This window comes from Sinohyriopsis cumingii, unplaced genomic scaffold (genome assembly GCF_028554795.1).
Source record: "Sinohyriopsis cumingii isolate HCF-2022 unplaced genomic scaffold, ASM2855479v2 utg001908l, whole genome shotgun sequence".
Lineage (NCBI taxonomy): Eukaryota > Metazoa > Mollusca > Bivalvia > Unionida > Unionidae > Sinohyriopsis > Sinohyriopsis cumingii.
In genome coordinates this window covers 250,892-267,811 of record NW_028316080.1, presented here as the reverse complement: position 1 = coordinate 267,811, position 16,920 = coordinate 250,892, and the positions used below count along the sequence as shown (strand labels likewise).

General features: G+C 36.1%; 1 protein-coding gene across 1 annotated transcript in view; it reads right to left on the bottom strand.

The window, feature by feature from the left end:
• Nucleotides 1–1,192: 1,192 nt before the first annotated feature.
• LOC149771374 (uncharacterized) overlaps nt 1,193–16,920 on the bottom strand; it is a 30,500-nt gene continuing 14,772 nt past the window's right edge. The window contains exons 4-5 of the mRNA XM_089948540.1: nt 14,414–14,464; nt 1,193–2,304 (exon numbers count right to left, since the gene is read on the bottom strand). Of these exons, the coding sequence (XP_089804666.1) occupies nt 1,193–2,304; nt 14,414–14,464 (1,163 nt within the window). The remainder of the gene's footprint in view (nt 2,305–14,413; nt 14,465–16,920) is intronic.

The window sequence follows — 16,920 nt, the reverse complement described above, 5'->3', positions numbered from 1 at the left end:
TTTTCGTTATAGACTCAAATGATACCTGAAATCTGGCTGTAGCACTGGGAAGATTCTTCATTGTTAGTGATACTTTCTCCTGAGTCAATAGATCACATACATCAAACTTCTGTGCACAGTAAGCTTTTTCTAATGCTTTAGATGCATCATGACAATGGGGATCCCAGATACCAGTGACTTTCAAATTCTGTATCACTCGGTCAACAGCCTTCTGTGAACCAGATTTTGACACAGAAGCAAGCATTTTCTTAGACACTTTTACATCATTATTCAATAGATAATCAACCATACCACACTCCTCATTAGAGTAGGCTATACACAGTGCTTTGGTAAGTGGAACTTTATCTACCTTTGATGGAAAAGCAAATACACGTTGTCTGAAATATTTACGCTGAAATCGTATTCTATGGATAAATGCTATATCTCGTTTAAACCCCAGTCTGCGTGTACCTGAATACACAAGGGGGGAAATATCCTGATTTGTCCCATATTGCTCCAAATGCGGATTCCAGTTATCATGGCATTTCAAATGTTCCACCACCAGCTTTAAAGTATTCACATCTCCATGTCGTACAACATCTACTACATGCATGCTATCTAGTGTGATCTCTTCTTTTAACAATACATCTATCAAACCCTGGTTTCCTGATATATAGGCTCTGTATAATGCCTCCTTTGCCTCGCAACATTCTGGATTGAAGTCCTGACTCCTTTTTAATGTCTCTAAGATAATCAGAACTCTTTTCTGGTCACCATGTCTGGCAGCATTACAGAGGCTTACACATGTATAATTGGCATTCTTGGTAATAAGTTTGTCTGCAATCTCAAAATGCTGGTAGTAGAGAGCTAATTCCAATAGCTTCTGTTTTTCTTCACACTGCCAACAGCCAGGTTTGTTGGTATTATGTGCACATTCTAAAAATTCCAAGAACTCATTATACACTAATCTAACTACATCTTCATCACTTTGCAATATATACTGCAAAAATGTGTCACACTCTCCTTCTAATAACTTGTAATAAAATGTTATTGACCCAGTCTGATGTGGGTATGGATTGGCCATGAAAAATTTCATGATTCTGTTACTTTTATGCAACTCACCTTTCAATGTCTTTAAAAACTGACCCTGCTTGAGAGCTGAATGTTTCACAATACTCCTTGCAAGTCCTTTCTCTACAACATCAGAAACCATTCACTCTGCCAGAAGTCCATACACATATACAGGCAGAAACACATTCTCAGAAGTACTGTCCTTGGTTTTAGCAGTGTAGGTTCTTTGATATAAATATTCCGAGTCACCATATTTCACAACCATCTCGAGACAACGATCCCCTAGCACTTGCCCTACAGCTTCACAGACTGTAGCATGAGTGAACTGGATATTGAGCTTTTCCACTGCACGCCCTAAACTGAAATCATGTGACATGCACTTCACAACATATAATTCCAGAAATCTGCAATAAGCATCCCTCAATAATGTGATGTCTGCCTTTTCTTTTGAAAGACAGGAGGAGAGTTCCATGAATAAATGCTGGCTGGTCTTGGGCATGGTGTCAGGTGATAAATACTCTTCAAATATCTTACCATTACAAAAAAGAAAAGCCAGAGGTAGGAATCTTGTAGGCTCTAATTCAGTGATATTGTTAACAAAGAATTTCTTTGGAGAGCTGAAGAAGTCTGGTCCTCTATCAAACAAATTATTATCTACAGCAAATAGTGAGCAGCACTGAGGAAAACCAATCAAGCCACTAAAATTAGTGATGCTCTTCTCTTTATCATTTTCTTTCATCTTTCTTTTATGTCTACGAAGCTCTCTATTCAAAATGTTCATCTTCTCTGAATTTGTTAGTTTCTCTGATGAGAGTGTCAGTAAAAAATCATCTGAAAAGAGTTTTAGTGATGCTAACCTGGAGTAGGCCTTTGAAAGTATGTCGACTCTAGAGGTAATGATGACCTGCAATTTTCCTGCATCAACATGTTCCTGTATGGTAGGTAGATATTTCATCCACTCCTGCAAATGGCCAGGGTCAAGGTCAAATTGTCCGAATACATCCTCCAGCATGACAATGTCTACCCAATCTGTGTCCACTGCCTCCCAATGTCTTGGACAGTAGAGCACCACACGTCTATCTCTATAGATTTCATTATCTATCAGGTGAAGGGCCATAGTTGTCTTGCCTTCTCCTGGGTTCCCTCTGATAACAATGGATCGTTTTTCCTCAAGCAGTGTTTTAGCTTTCTCTGTCTGTGTTGTATGAATGCATTCTAGTTTTTCAAGTGTATCAAGCTTGTCCTCTGTCTGATCTAGCAGAAAAAAAAAACGATTAAATGAAAACACAAGAATGTCACAAGAACTTGAAACAAGAATTTATGTGATGTGATGTGATTTTGATTTTTAACGTAGCTTTAACAATTTTTCAGTCATATCGCTATGATGTCTGCAATGTGGCAGTTTATAGTGATTTCTAGCACTGGGGCATCATGCCGCAGACATGTAGTATCATGTCCCACCCAGTCACATTATCCTGACACCAGGCCGACCAGTCCTAACACTAACCTCTTAATGCTGAACGCCAAGCGAGGCAGCTGTTAGTACCATTTTTTAAGTCTCTGGTATGACTCGGCCGGGGATTGAACCCACGATCTCCCGCATCTGAGGCGGACGCTCTAACCACTAGGCCACCGGAGCAGTGAAACAAGAATGTAAAACAAACAACTAGAGCCATTCCATCTCCCCATACCTCTCATTACAAACCATCTCCCAAAGGGATTAAGGATTTTATCCAAAGTCTGTTACATATGCATTCAAATCTGCTTTAACAGCCACCTCTCTAATACAGCCACACTATCTTAAACCCAAGGTAATACATTCCATATAAATTAACCTCCATATAGTATTCATCTCTATATTACATTGTTTTTATACAAAGGTGGTTCTCTTTTACAGGTTTCATTGTATTGTGTCCTCCTAGAAATGTACAAACATGGTCCAACATTATTCCGAAAATGTCAATGTATGTACAAGGGGTAACTCCCTCCTTAGCCATACCCTCCAAAAATGGCAAGGTAAATCAATGCTTATGGGTGGGGGGGGGGGGATAGGGCTTCCAATTGCTACTGTTTTCTTTAGCTTATCATTTGATTGAGGTTCTTTTCCTCCTCTTTAGCATCTGAGTTTTCCCATAATCGTACTTGCACTTCTACAAATTACAGCTCAGATTCGGCCAATGTCGGCATGTGAGAAAGCCTGCCAGTAGCTTCTCGTGGGTCGGTGGTTCTTTCAGGGGTTTTTGCCCGGTTCTTCCTCCACCATTAATACTGGCCGCCATGTATCATGTGCTGAAAAATGGCATTAAACCCCATAACAACAGCAAATTACAGCATCATCAGGATTCAACAGTCCCTAACGTTTTGGTTTTAAAGGATGCAGCCATATTCAAATCATGTGACACTCTGCCAATATGGTACTGACATCACCCAGTACTTAACAGCTATAAACTGCATTTGTAAATGAAATTGTTTTGCAAAAGTGTCTTTTATCAGTCTATGACCGTGGACCAATATTTAGTTAAATGGGTATCCAGATCTTTCATTCTTGTTATAATTTGGGGCTTCCTGTGTGTCTTTTATAATAAATGGATCGTTTTCAGATGTACTGTCATACAATGAATGCCTATATGGTACTTCATCTTCTCCAAGCCCTTAAGAAAAAATTAAAAATGGAGGACCATAATATAATAGCCAGTAAAGAAAATGGACTGTTGAACACAAATAAATGTCAACCATGTAAGCTAGACAGTACGTACGCAAAAATCTGGCAAAACTTGACCCCCTCCCTGTATACATGCATACTTTTTGACACACCCCACCTGCGTACGTACACTTGACGCACCCTCCCCCAGAATTCTATAGAACAGCCTATATTTAATCATGCAGAAATGATCAAGGATTAATAATATTACTATGTTTAATAAAACAGATAGTCCACTGACGTTTAATGTCTGGTTGCATCAAAGAAATAAGCTGCATAACTTTAAAAAGTTTGTCTAGTGTCCGCTAAAATTCAAATGCTGACTGAATCCAGTCGAACAGGTTATGTATTAGACAAATTATTATCGAGGTTTCACCCCCCCCCCCCATACGCAAGTGTATGCATTTTGGTTAACCATCCCCCCATGCGTATGTACTAAATGGGCGACCCTTAAGCCAATCTATACATTAAATCCATCACTCATTGGATGAGTGGCTGATGGCTCCAATGATGGAGTGTCTCTGATCCATATGGGAAAACAAAGTTGGAAACTCAGAATGGGAGTTTAACTAATTGACCTATTGCAGCTTGTCAATCATGCTGATCAATAAACCAATCAGCGAACGTAAATTAGACCCCCCTCCAGGCACTGCTTACGTCTGCCATTTTCCTCCTACAAGCTGCTTGTGGCAATAATGAATTGATTATGATAAGTATTTAAAATTTGTGCACTGATTTGTTGATTTCTCAATCAATAAGGGTGAAAAGAAGTCACTGTGAGCCTTGTAATTCTGATTGTTGATATCCAGACTGTCTAAATGGAGAAATCAGATTTATTCCTTTCTCAAAATATAGACAAAATTTCGATAAATATTTTATTTTTGGTCATGTGTACGATCAGCTGAATATAGAAACAACTGATGGCAATTACAATATGTTTGTTTGCATGAAAGTATGTAGAAAAGTTTGTCCTGTCAATGGCTTGAAAAGAAAAAAAAATAATTGAAATTGAAAAATATATGTAAAAATAAATGTTTCTAGAATATGGGGAGAACCGTCCAACTTTCAGACTTTGATGTCACCACTCCCTCGATAACTTGCGAACCCACTTTTAACACGGTGTCAGGCGTGGGTCCCATTTTTTTAAACTGAAAATACCCCAAAAATGTAACCCTATTTGTTGAACTTGAAGAAAATCGCGATCAAAATTGTTAACAGAAACTTTGATGTGGTGGCGCTCACCAGATAATAAGTACTTTTGAGAGAGTGACGTATGTAAGGTGAAGTAGTTCGCATTTAAAACATGCACAGTGGAGAGAATGTTTGCATACCTCTATGCTACATTAATGTAATGTGGATGATATTTCTTTTGGATATTGTACTTTTGGAAATTTTACATGATTTAAGCACACTGCTAACTAAAATGACTGCTCCCTTGTGTTAAAAAATCAGTCTGAATTAGTCTAAAGTACACTATACATAGCAGCTATTAAAATAGGGAAAATGAATTTTGCCAGACTAGACAATACCAGCTTCTGAAAGTGCAATGAATGAATTACCAAATATATAAAATGTAAAAAAAGTTATCGGCTCTTTTTTATACAAATGACCTCTGAAGTTCAGGAAGTGAAAATGACCAAGTAGAGCTAGCACTTTTTTGAAAGGTGCACATTTGAAGTAAGGCCAAGCTGTATACTCTATAACCCATAGTACACCCATCAATCATACACCAAAATAAAGGGAATTAAAGGTTCTTTGCATTATACCTAAGATATACAAGGTCTTTTTTAAATAGCCAGTATAACCAGTGAGGAAAGCCGGGGACATTCTTTTTCTTTAAATTCCTAACCCTATGCAAAATGCAAAACTGTATAGCGCCACCTGTATTGCTCGTTTTATAATTGAAAATGGTAGACAGGACCTGGGAATTTTAATCAACACTATGAAACATCAAAGTTAAAAATAACAGATACAACTTTTTACATTTTCTTTAAAAACGACATTCCTAGTACACCGTAATTAACGATATGTAAGGAAATTGCGATCAATGAAAACATCGCTTATGCCGAGTGGAGGCAGTACTTTAATAAATAAATACAAATTAAATAATTTTTTTATCAATTGAAATTTGTGTTCTAGTTCCATCTTTTAGTTCCTTTTAAGTGTAATCGTCATAAGTACAATGTGATGTCTTGTAATTAAATGTAAAATGCGTCAATCTACCGTAACAGCTATGTCCGCAAGAGTTTCTCTGAGAACTTAATTAAGTGCCGACCGTGTTTTGATAATTGACTTGCGGAAGTATTTGTTGTATTGTTGCACTGAATTAAAAGCTGACCTCCTTTATATTATCACATTAATTATGTCTTTTGAATAAAAAAAGGAGGTAGAATAAAAGAAAAGTTAAAAGGCACAAAAATCAGACTTAAAATCTAGCAGCCTTGGTCATATGTTGGGTGAACTCACTTCATTTGATCAATCGAACACTGTAATAAGCATTATTGCGTATGTAACAGAAACTACCTTAAATTAAGTGACTCTTTCATAACTGTGATCAAAGATAACAAGGCAGCAAAGCCAAATGAATACTTCATAAAATAAAGAGCTTGATTTCATAGAATACGGAACATTGTGGGCAACCGAGTTTCAGAGAATTCTTGAACTGGCATTTAGAGATATCTTCAGGGATGATAAGAAGTTTCATAGTTACTTCCAATGAAATCACGACATTAACAGTGTACTAATGTACTAATGGAACAATAAAAAATTGAGTTTCGACACAGACGTGTCATGAAATAAATGTCGCGTTTTTTAAAAAAAAAAAGTTATCTTGTTTGATTGTGTACCAACAGTTAGCCTAGTTCCCAAATTGTGGACTACCGATTTGGTAAGATACCACTAATTACCAGTACTGGAACCAGACCCATCAAGAAAACAAAAAGCAGTGACATAATACACAGATTTTTCACGTACATGTTGATGGTTGTTCAAACCAGTTGGAACGATCTTTCATATATTGGATATTTTGAGAAAAAAAATGTTTTTTAAACTGAATAACAAACAACTTCATTAGAAAAAAGCACATTATTAAATATTATTATTTACGTGACTGTAAAATGAGGATTCAGTCATTAAACAGACTAGTTCCCTAATGCCATCCCCCCCCCCCCCCCCACCCCGGGCGGTTTTCTCGATGTCAAAGTGATTATTTTCAAGTTTTGGAGGCTCCTCGGTAACTCGCGCCTTGCTAATAGTGCGGTCTATGTTTGTGGACCCCATTGTGAGTGAGTTAACGAGGGAGAGGTGTATATTACTTTTATTATATAGGAAGCACTGAAACCCAGACGGCATTATTTTAAAATTTGAAAATTTACACTTTAATGTTGGCTTGTGCCAAAAACAATGATTTATCATCTCAGTCTTTCAGACACTTGAGTGACTCTTTACTTTCTCATTGGGCTGAAGGAGGTGTGGGGATATAAAAATGTAATAATTAAGAATTACAAAAATAATGGTTTCAGATAATTATCGTCCAATATATTAAGCATGCATTTACATTTTTATGTCAACACACATCATTGATCAAAATTCCATTTGACAGTAATTAATTACGATTTTGCAATTAAATTTTAATTCATTTACTTCCAAGGCAGCATGAAGACAAGCCAGATTAAATTAATAAAGATAAGATTACATACTAAATAAATTAGCATCTTTTGGAGTGAATTTCGTTTACATAAATAAGTTCTCGAGCAGCTTCAAAATTTGTTTTTAGAATTTACTGAAACAAAAAACTTCAATAATTATTAAAAAAAATTGACCTGTGAATATAAATATTGTCTACTGCAATATAATTTATGCAACTTTGAAATTTTACATTTTTAAGAATAATACAAGTAATTTTCCATAAACATATCACTTAAGTTGAAACATGTTTCTTTTCCAAATATTCCATGTTTGTCAGAGATTAGCAGGGCATCATGTCATATGATTTGGTAGGCGGAGCAATGTCTCACCTCGCGTAAGGTCAACCGCTGAATTGTCACAAACAAGTTAAATCATATAAAATATCTGATAGACGAAAGCTAGAGAATCACATACTATAATAAGTCAATTTATTGTAGTGAAAATATTTTTCTTGTATACAAACATTATGGCATTTTCACAGACAATGGGTAGAAAATATTGGGGGTATTTTTCTAATTTATTAGGGTGGGGGATGGAATGGTGGATTCATGTCCTGTTCAGCATTCAAAGCTGATACCTGCCCAGGAACTTGACACTGTCTATTTTCAGAGTGGTCCAAAAAATTTTGGAAAAAGATTTTACACTGTTGCAATAGCTACTTGACTGAATTTCAGCTGGTTATTATGAAAGTTAATAGCTCCTTTATTTGGGTGGGGGGATACCATATCATCAACCCTAATTTCATTGCTTAGAATAAGTACCACATACCCGAGATGTAACATTATTTTGCAAGAATGAGAGAGAGAGAGAGAGAGAGAGAAAAACTGATAAAAGAAGTGTTTATAAAAATATTCACCATTTTTCTTAAATCTAGTGCAAAGAATTTTCTCAGTGGTGAAGGACAGGCAAGACAAGTTATCAGAGTGATGGAAGGATTGTGGCAGCTCTAATAATTCTTTTAATATTGTAATTTTCACACGTTTTTATCTATGACATTTTTTCTCTGCATTGATATTAATACTAAATTTATGGATATACAAGAGAGAGAGAGAAAGAAACTAACTGGGAAATTTTTTGTTTCTTTCTCTGTTCTATTTGACCTGTCAAATGTATACACAAAATGCTCAATTTCCTTAATAACGAAACCTCTTTTACATTTCTTCACAATTTCATTTTAAATATATGATCAAGATTGTTTCTTGTATGCATCATTCCCACAGACTATGTAATGAAGATTAAAGATAGCAACTCTGTCAATTGTAATCTGGGTGACATGGCAAGAAAACAAAATGTTCCAGAGAAAGTATTTCATATCTGTCAAAATATGCATAAATGACACAGATTAGTGTTATTTAATCTTTACCATGGTATTATATGTAAGTATCATAAATTAGAGATCTCCTGTAAAATGAACATGAATCATCTACAAAATGACTAGCCAGTTACATGTACGCACTTTGTGAGCATATTTGTCAAATGTCGCTTCATTGGTGTTAAAGATGATACTTAGCATTTGCACATTTGTGTATAGAATGTGTAATGGGGGGGATGGATACATAATGCACATAATTTAGATGTAAATATACATATCGTTCTTCTGTATGCCACGCACTATGGATTTTTATTTCCTTTCTTTTTCAGGCAGGACCCTAACAATTTCAATTCAATTTTATTTTACTACCTTACATACCATCAATGAATTTGAGTAATGCAGAGTTGATATAACAAAGTAACATTTACAGCTCCCCTCTCCCCCCAAAAGAAACAAATAAATGCAAAACTGAACACTGAATAGGAAATTCCAAACCTGATATTATGATATATGGACATTACAATGTATTGGCAGCATTTAATTAGACCTTAGAAGAATAGTGGCTTTATGGTGTCAACTACAGGTACAGTTTGCAAGTATACATATGTAAGGAATTAATTTTTGAAATTATGATGAAATGTCTAGGTCCTGAAGCTGATTATATAATGACAGGCTATTTCAATGAGCAGTGAATGCATGTAGTTTTGCACAATGGTCAGAGGCAAGAAAATAAACAAGAACTCTGCATTAAATTAAAAATAAATAAATGATAACACTAATTTTTTTTATACAAATTATAAAGATGTGCAATTAACTGTGATATATATATATATATATATATATATATATATATATATATATATATATATATATATATATATATATATATATATATATGACCCTGTGGCCGAGTGGTCTAAAGTGCTCTCCATTACAGATCACTGCCATCTCACCTCTGTCTGAGTTGGTTCGAGTCTCGGATTCAGCCAACGTGAGTATGTGAGAAACCTTGCCAGTAGCTTCTCGTGGGTCCGTGGTTCTTTCCGGGGTCTTCCCAGGTAGTTTCTCCACCATTAATACCGGCCACTATGTATAGCCTATCGTGTGCTGAAAAATGGCGTTAAACCCTACAACAACATATATATATATATATATAATATGAATAACAGGTAATTCAGGTATTTAACAACTTATCAGCCCACTTGTCAGGGTGTCATTTTGTTTACATTTACTGGAAGCTTTCTAGGATCTTTATCTAGATTCCCATGTAGTAAGTCAAATCTCCTATGCTGGGACACATCTAAAATTATCTTTTTCTCCTGAAATTAATTTCTAGTTTTTTCAACTTGATCCCTTTAACCAAGGTAGTTTACTTAAAATGCTTAGTCCTTAGACAACATTATTTATCTCTTGTTCACATATATTAGTATTGTTTAATTTGATAATTAGATTATCTTAGAATTCATACTTTCACTATTGAAATCTTACATAACAGTATTTATTAGCATTTCTCGCTCTTCCAAAAATTATCTGCTACTGCAAACTATGAAAAGTATAATATTCCATATATTTGGCTCCCCTCTTTAGAATGAAATCATTCAAGACTTACAAATAATGATATAATCCACTAAACTTTCACCTCTGCTGTTCATTATGTGAAGTTAATTCACCAGTACCTTTATTATCACCTAATCTTCCATTTAAAGTTCATAAACTGCTTATCTTGCAAAATCAAAAAGTAAATAGCCATTTCATTGACTTTATGAGGGTCTCTTGATAAAAGTGAAATGTCACAATTACTAATGTAACTGACCTTAACGCAAGATGATAGATCACTCCACCTACCAAATTACTTGACATGACAACCTGTTAACCTTCGACAAACATGCAGCATTTGGCAAATGTTTCAATTTAAGTGATGCTTATTAAAAGTGATTTGTATTAATCTTAAAATTGTAAAATTACAAAGTTGCATGTATTATACTGCAGTAGACAATATTCATATTTGTAGTTCAAGTTCGTATAGTAATAACCATGGTGTTTTATTTCAGCAAATAACAAAAATCAATTTTAAAGCTGCTTGAGAACTTATTCATGTAAAAGGAAATTCGCTCCAAAAGATGTTAATGTATATAGTATATAATCTTATCCTTATTAATTTTATCTGGCTTATGTTTATACTTGCTTGGAAGTAAATGAATTAAAAATTAACAAAATCGTAAATAATTACTGTTCAGAAATATAATGTTTTACGTATTAATTTTAAAGTTATACTATGATCATCACATGGAATTTTGATCAATGATGTCTTATCGGAAGATAATGATCTGAATCCATTGTTTTTGTATTTCTTTATTAATATGTTTTTCATCCCCACCTCTCCTTCAACCCAATGAGCAAATTAAGGGTCACAGAAGTGTCTGAAAGATCAAGACAATAAATCATTATTTTTGGGACAAGCCATCATTAATGTGTAAATTTTCAAACGTTAAAATAATGCAGTCTTGGGTTCAGTGCATCCTATACAAGAATAGATTATATACATGAAAGCCCACAAGTTAGGGGGTTCTCCACCCATATTCTAGAAATGCTTATTTTTGCATCTATTTTTCAATTTCAACTTCTTTTTTTTCTTCATTGCCATGCTTTTCTACATTGCCATCAATTTCGTCTATATTCAGCGCATAGTACAAGCAGCCACAAATATTTATCCATCGAAGTTTCTTATATGTTTTGCAAAAAGAATAAATCTAATTCCTCCATTTAAACAATCTGGATATCAATTGTCAGGATTACAAGGCTGCCATTGATTTCTTTTCACCATTTTTGATCGAGAAATCAACAAATCATTGCAAAATTTGTAAATACTTATCATAATTAACTCATTATTGCCACAAGCAGCTTGTCAGAGGAAAATCAAGGACATAAGCAATGCCTGGTGGTGTGTCTAATTTATGCTTGCTGATTGGTTAATTGATCAGCATGACTGACAAGTAGCGATATGTCAATTATCAGCTATTTACCTACCAGCCGCCAACCTCCAGCAGTTTGTACTGCCTTTAAAAATGCACATGACTTATTATTTTTATTCATCAATTGTTATTTTTGGATTGTTTTGGTTACTGTATACAATGCATCAGTTTTAGAAAATGTTTTAGCCAACATACAAAACATCTTCCTCTTTAGACTTTTGCCTAGCACAGAGGCTGGTAAAGCTAGTTGGGAGGAGGGAATCTTTGGAACATAAGTTTGTAAGTATTATATTATTAAAATTAGTCTCCCTAACCCTCTCAAAAAAAACTACATCTACTTGCTATTATTGCATTGCTGATTTTTCCCATTAGAATAGAGGCTGATGTCCCCCGTAAAAAACTGGCACAGAAAAACTGCACTTAACCTTACAGTAGAACTGTTCATTAATGACGGCCTGTAGCACTTGGATTGACTATCCATCAGAACAGTCCTTTTGCCTGGAATATGGTAGACTCTTACGAGTGATCTCCTCTGAGGCAGCTCATCAGAGCAGGTTCTAGACTTCTACACAGAGGGAAGGGCATGTGTACCTCCCTGATGCCTTAATGAGTTGGCAAAACCCTTTAAGACTAGGAACAATGTCCATATTCCGAGATATTAATATGAATGTCTGTTATCCCTGACACCAAAATCAATCAAGAACTACCTGTTCTAGGTGAGCATCCATTCCAAATCTGCATCAGTATACAGAAAAGGATGGGTGGGGGGGGGGTCTGAATTTTTTACTCTGTTCATATATCAGTTCTGATTTAGCTACCAATGCTGATGGTGATTAAAATCAGATTCCATGGGGATTTAATCTGAAAGTGTGCTACTGTGCAGTGTCCAGTTGGCCACAAACAGGAACTGGAGCAGAGCTAAACTTTCTCAAGGGCAACTAAGTCCACAGTTGAGTACAGTGTTCTCAGGAGAGTGAGACAAAGGTAAACCTACAATGAGGTCTTGGTCAGAAGACAAGTTATTGAAGTAGATGATTCTGGTTGAGCCTGTCCAGAAAAGCATCCCCCCCACCCCCCGGGTTGGTGAAGAAATCTACCCCCACGTTTCAACTCCTGAGAAGGGATGAGATCTGACTTCTGTAGGCTGGGGATAAGACTGCAGGTTGTCACAGATGAAGTGGGCTGCTAATACCCCCAACTGGGTAAGACTCTGGTTGTTGTTGTTGTTGTCTGGTTTAACGCCATTTTTCAGCACTCGATAGGCTATATATTGCGGCCAGTATTAATGGTGGAGGAAGAACCCGGGAAAACACCGGAAAGAACCACCGACCCTCGAGAAGCTACTGGCAAGCTTTCTCACATACCCACATTGGCTGAATCCGAGACTCGAACCTACGCAGACAGAGGTGAGATGGCAGTGATTTGTAACGGAGAGCGCTTTAGACCAATCGGCCACTCGGGGCACCTGGGTAAGACTCTGGAAAAACAGGTGAGGCCAAACTGATATGAAATACTGCATGTATTTGTAGTGTGGCAGGAACATGGGCATGTGAAGGTACACATTATGATGATCGATGGAGACTGCTCAGTTCTGGGGCCTTATTAAGGAATGCCATAAGGCCCTGAATCCTATCCTGAAGTATACTTCTCCAAGAAATCAGTTTAAGGTGGAAATGTGAAACTGCCTTTGTGACACCAGAATGATCTTGTAATAGAAACCCAGAGAATAGTCATTTTCTGCTGTGAACCTCTACCCCATACCGAGCCAGTCTGAACTGGAGAGAGTGATCTGAGACTGAGCAAAATGTTATCGGAAATGAAGATGGTATCTGTCCATGATTCCCAAGCAAATTCCTGAAATGAAAGCTAGATGAGCATGGGATGCTTGGAAGAGGAAGATGCTGAAGGAGAGGGCACAACACTCTAAGATCAACTACCTCTCTACCTGGAGAAGGGGAAGGAGTCTGAAGGTTTTCTCCATTGACATTTCCAATTGCCTTCCCTTGCAATAGCAATGAAAGGGAGCGTTAAACTTTGGTTGTTTGTTGCAGATGAAGAACTTGGGAGAAGATCCCATTCAGTAGTAAGGGTAGATCAGTAGGAATCACAAGAATTTGAAGATGACCATTGTGGTGGTCATATTAGACATCTGAAATGCACAATTATGCCAGATCACCTAGACCTGATAAGAATATGTTCCATGCAGTGATAACAAACAATTGCTAACAAATGTCAGGCAACTGATACAGACCCTGGACCAGCACGCAATCAGTTCTGATCTTTAACCTTTTAATCAAAGACAACTGGGCATTGTTTCTTCAAGACAGTGCTGTGTCCACATGCCGAGTTTGATGAAAATAAAGTGGAATTTGTTTGATTTAGTTTGGTCAAAAATAGATGCAACTGGATAGGGTGTGATGGATAGACAATTGGCAAACACCAAACAATGGATAATAATGCTACTTACAATAACACTTACAACAGCAGCAACAACAACAACAACAACAACAATAATAATAATAATAATAATAATAATAACCATGCCTTAATGTTCAAAAGGGTTAACCAGTTAGTTCAAAAGAACCTTCTCCCTTTGGGCATTCATAAAAGAGGCACCACATAGCAAGTAATGTGTGTGTGTGTGTGCATGTGTGTGTGCATGTGTGTGTGTGTGTGTGTGTTCAGACTTACTTTTAAGCTGTCTCAGACCATCACTCTCTGGTCTTCTCTTTGTAGGAGTTTCTGAAAATACAAAAACAGACTCCTTTCTGCAATTAAAAGTTTACTGAAAGCCCATAAAGTATTTTTACAGAAAAAAATCATTTGGATTTGTTTCTTCTTCAGTTTCATCTACATTATTTTCATATGATACAATTTCATGTCAGTTGTTACTTCATTGAACAAGTTTAAAAGATCAATTGTTGACCAATGCACAAATCATTCTGACTGAACATGGTACTTCAACCTGATGTAGATACTAAACTATGGTTATAATGCAAAGCTACTTAGTCTGAAATAAATATGATAGTTTTATAGGTATTCTTTTCCCCTTATAAAAAGTAAAATCTATTAATATAGATGCTTAAATTCTGTTGAGGACAAAAACAAATATGTGTCCAGTTAGCCGACCATGCCTGTTTTTTGATGCCGACCCTGGCACCTTTTTCTCACAGGATTAAAATAAAATAAAATAAATTATAGTAATAATTTTGAAAAAAATCCCAAAATTAACTACCGTATTTACCGCATATGTTGGGACACGATAAAATAATTATTTTTTTCCCTGTCCCAGAACTTACAGTGAAACATTTTTTTCACTTTGGTTATATGTCCCAAGACTTAAGAACGAAATAAATTGGTACTGCATTTGTGCTCTCCCCCCCCCCCCAACTGCACGTCGCAATAAAATAGATGAATAAAACGCTTAATTGACAATAAAAAGAAAGAAACTAACCTTGTGTTGTTATCATTTATTCCTTTTTTTCAACGTGAACATTAAAGAATAAAACATTTGCACGAAATCCGTGTAAGTAGCATAAGCTTCCATACTGTAGCGTGTATCAATTATGTCCGATACCACACACCATGTTGTTTATTGACATGAACACTGAGAAACAATTGTGTGTGGTTGTGCTCAAAGGTTTGAACATGTTATCCGACTGAAAACTGGAGCCAACAAAATCGCATACAAGAGGGGAATAGTCAACTGATATCTTGAAGAAGCCAGTCACGCATGACACGGTGTTGGGTTCAAAATAATCAAGACTGAATTATATCCAGGTCTACTGTATGACAATATCTCGCAAAAAAAATAATCATTTGAAAACACATTCACTGGAGTACAAATGACAGTCTTTTCACCGGCTAGGGTTACATAATTATCCTTACTATAACAAGCACACATAAGCCCTGGTGGTGAATAAACACGACTGGCAGCAAGCAGTTTACTCCTTCTTTGAACCTACCGACAGGACATCAAAGACAAAAGGTTATTTTTATTACAAAGCAGGCGATCTCAGAAGCCGACCCCGGTTACCTTATTTTGTAAAGGATATCAACACAAAGGTTATTTTATTGCAAAGCAAGCCGACATCGGAAGTTGACTATGGATTCTGTGAAGTGAGCCGATTTTTTTTTTGTTTTGTTTTTTTGAATATACAAAGACGGTCGAGATATGGAAGCATACTTGGGTTCCTTTTCAACTGTATTCACGGGAATTTTGAAAATAAATTTAAACAATGGAACAAATTTTAAAGTGACACAATATAGTGCTTTGTGCACAGATGTCGATGACCCAGCGTCACCCAGAATATTTGGAGAAAATAAAATCATGTGATGAATTCGTTAAGGGCAAAAGAGAACTATACTGTATGCCAGTATCTCGTAAATAAAAATCATTATTTTAAAACACATTCACTTGAGTGCAAATGACAATCTTTTCACCAGCGTGGGTTACATAAGTATCATTAATATTTACCCGCAGACATCAGTGCACCTTTGTATTAATTATTACTAAAGATGCCAAGCACATGTAAGCCCTTTTGGTAAATAAACACAACTGGCAGCCAGCAGTAAACTTCTTTGAACTTGCCGACAGGACATCAAAGACAAAGGTTATTTCTATTACAATGCAAGCAGACGGTGGATGCCGACTTTGGACTCGGAAGCCGATATTTTTTTTTTAAAGGATATCAATACAAAGGTTATTTTATTGCAAAGCAAGCTGACCTCAGATGCTGACTACTGGATTCTTTTAAGTGTGCCGATTTATTTTTTTAGCTTTGAATATACAAAGACGGCCTAGATATGGAAGCTAACTTTGGTTCCTTTTCAACAGTATTCACAAAAAGTTTGACAATAAAGTAAAACAATGGAAGAGTTTTTAAAGTTGCACAATACATTACTTCGTGCGCGAACATCGATGACCCAGCATCATCCAGAAGATTTGGAGAAAATAAAATCACGTGATGAATTCGTGATGGCCAGAAGAGAAACAGATCATTTAGCTGACAATATGATCATTAACATGGATGAAACTCTGGTGTACTTGGATCGCATTCCTGGATGGACTGACGATAAGATGGGAATCAAAAGTGTGAGAATTAGCAAGACTAGTGCAGATTTGAAAAAAATCTTCCTTTTGTTCTTGCAGTTTCCACTTCAGGTGGTGTGTTGCCTCCAACAATTTTTCACGGTAT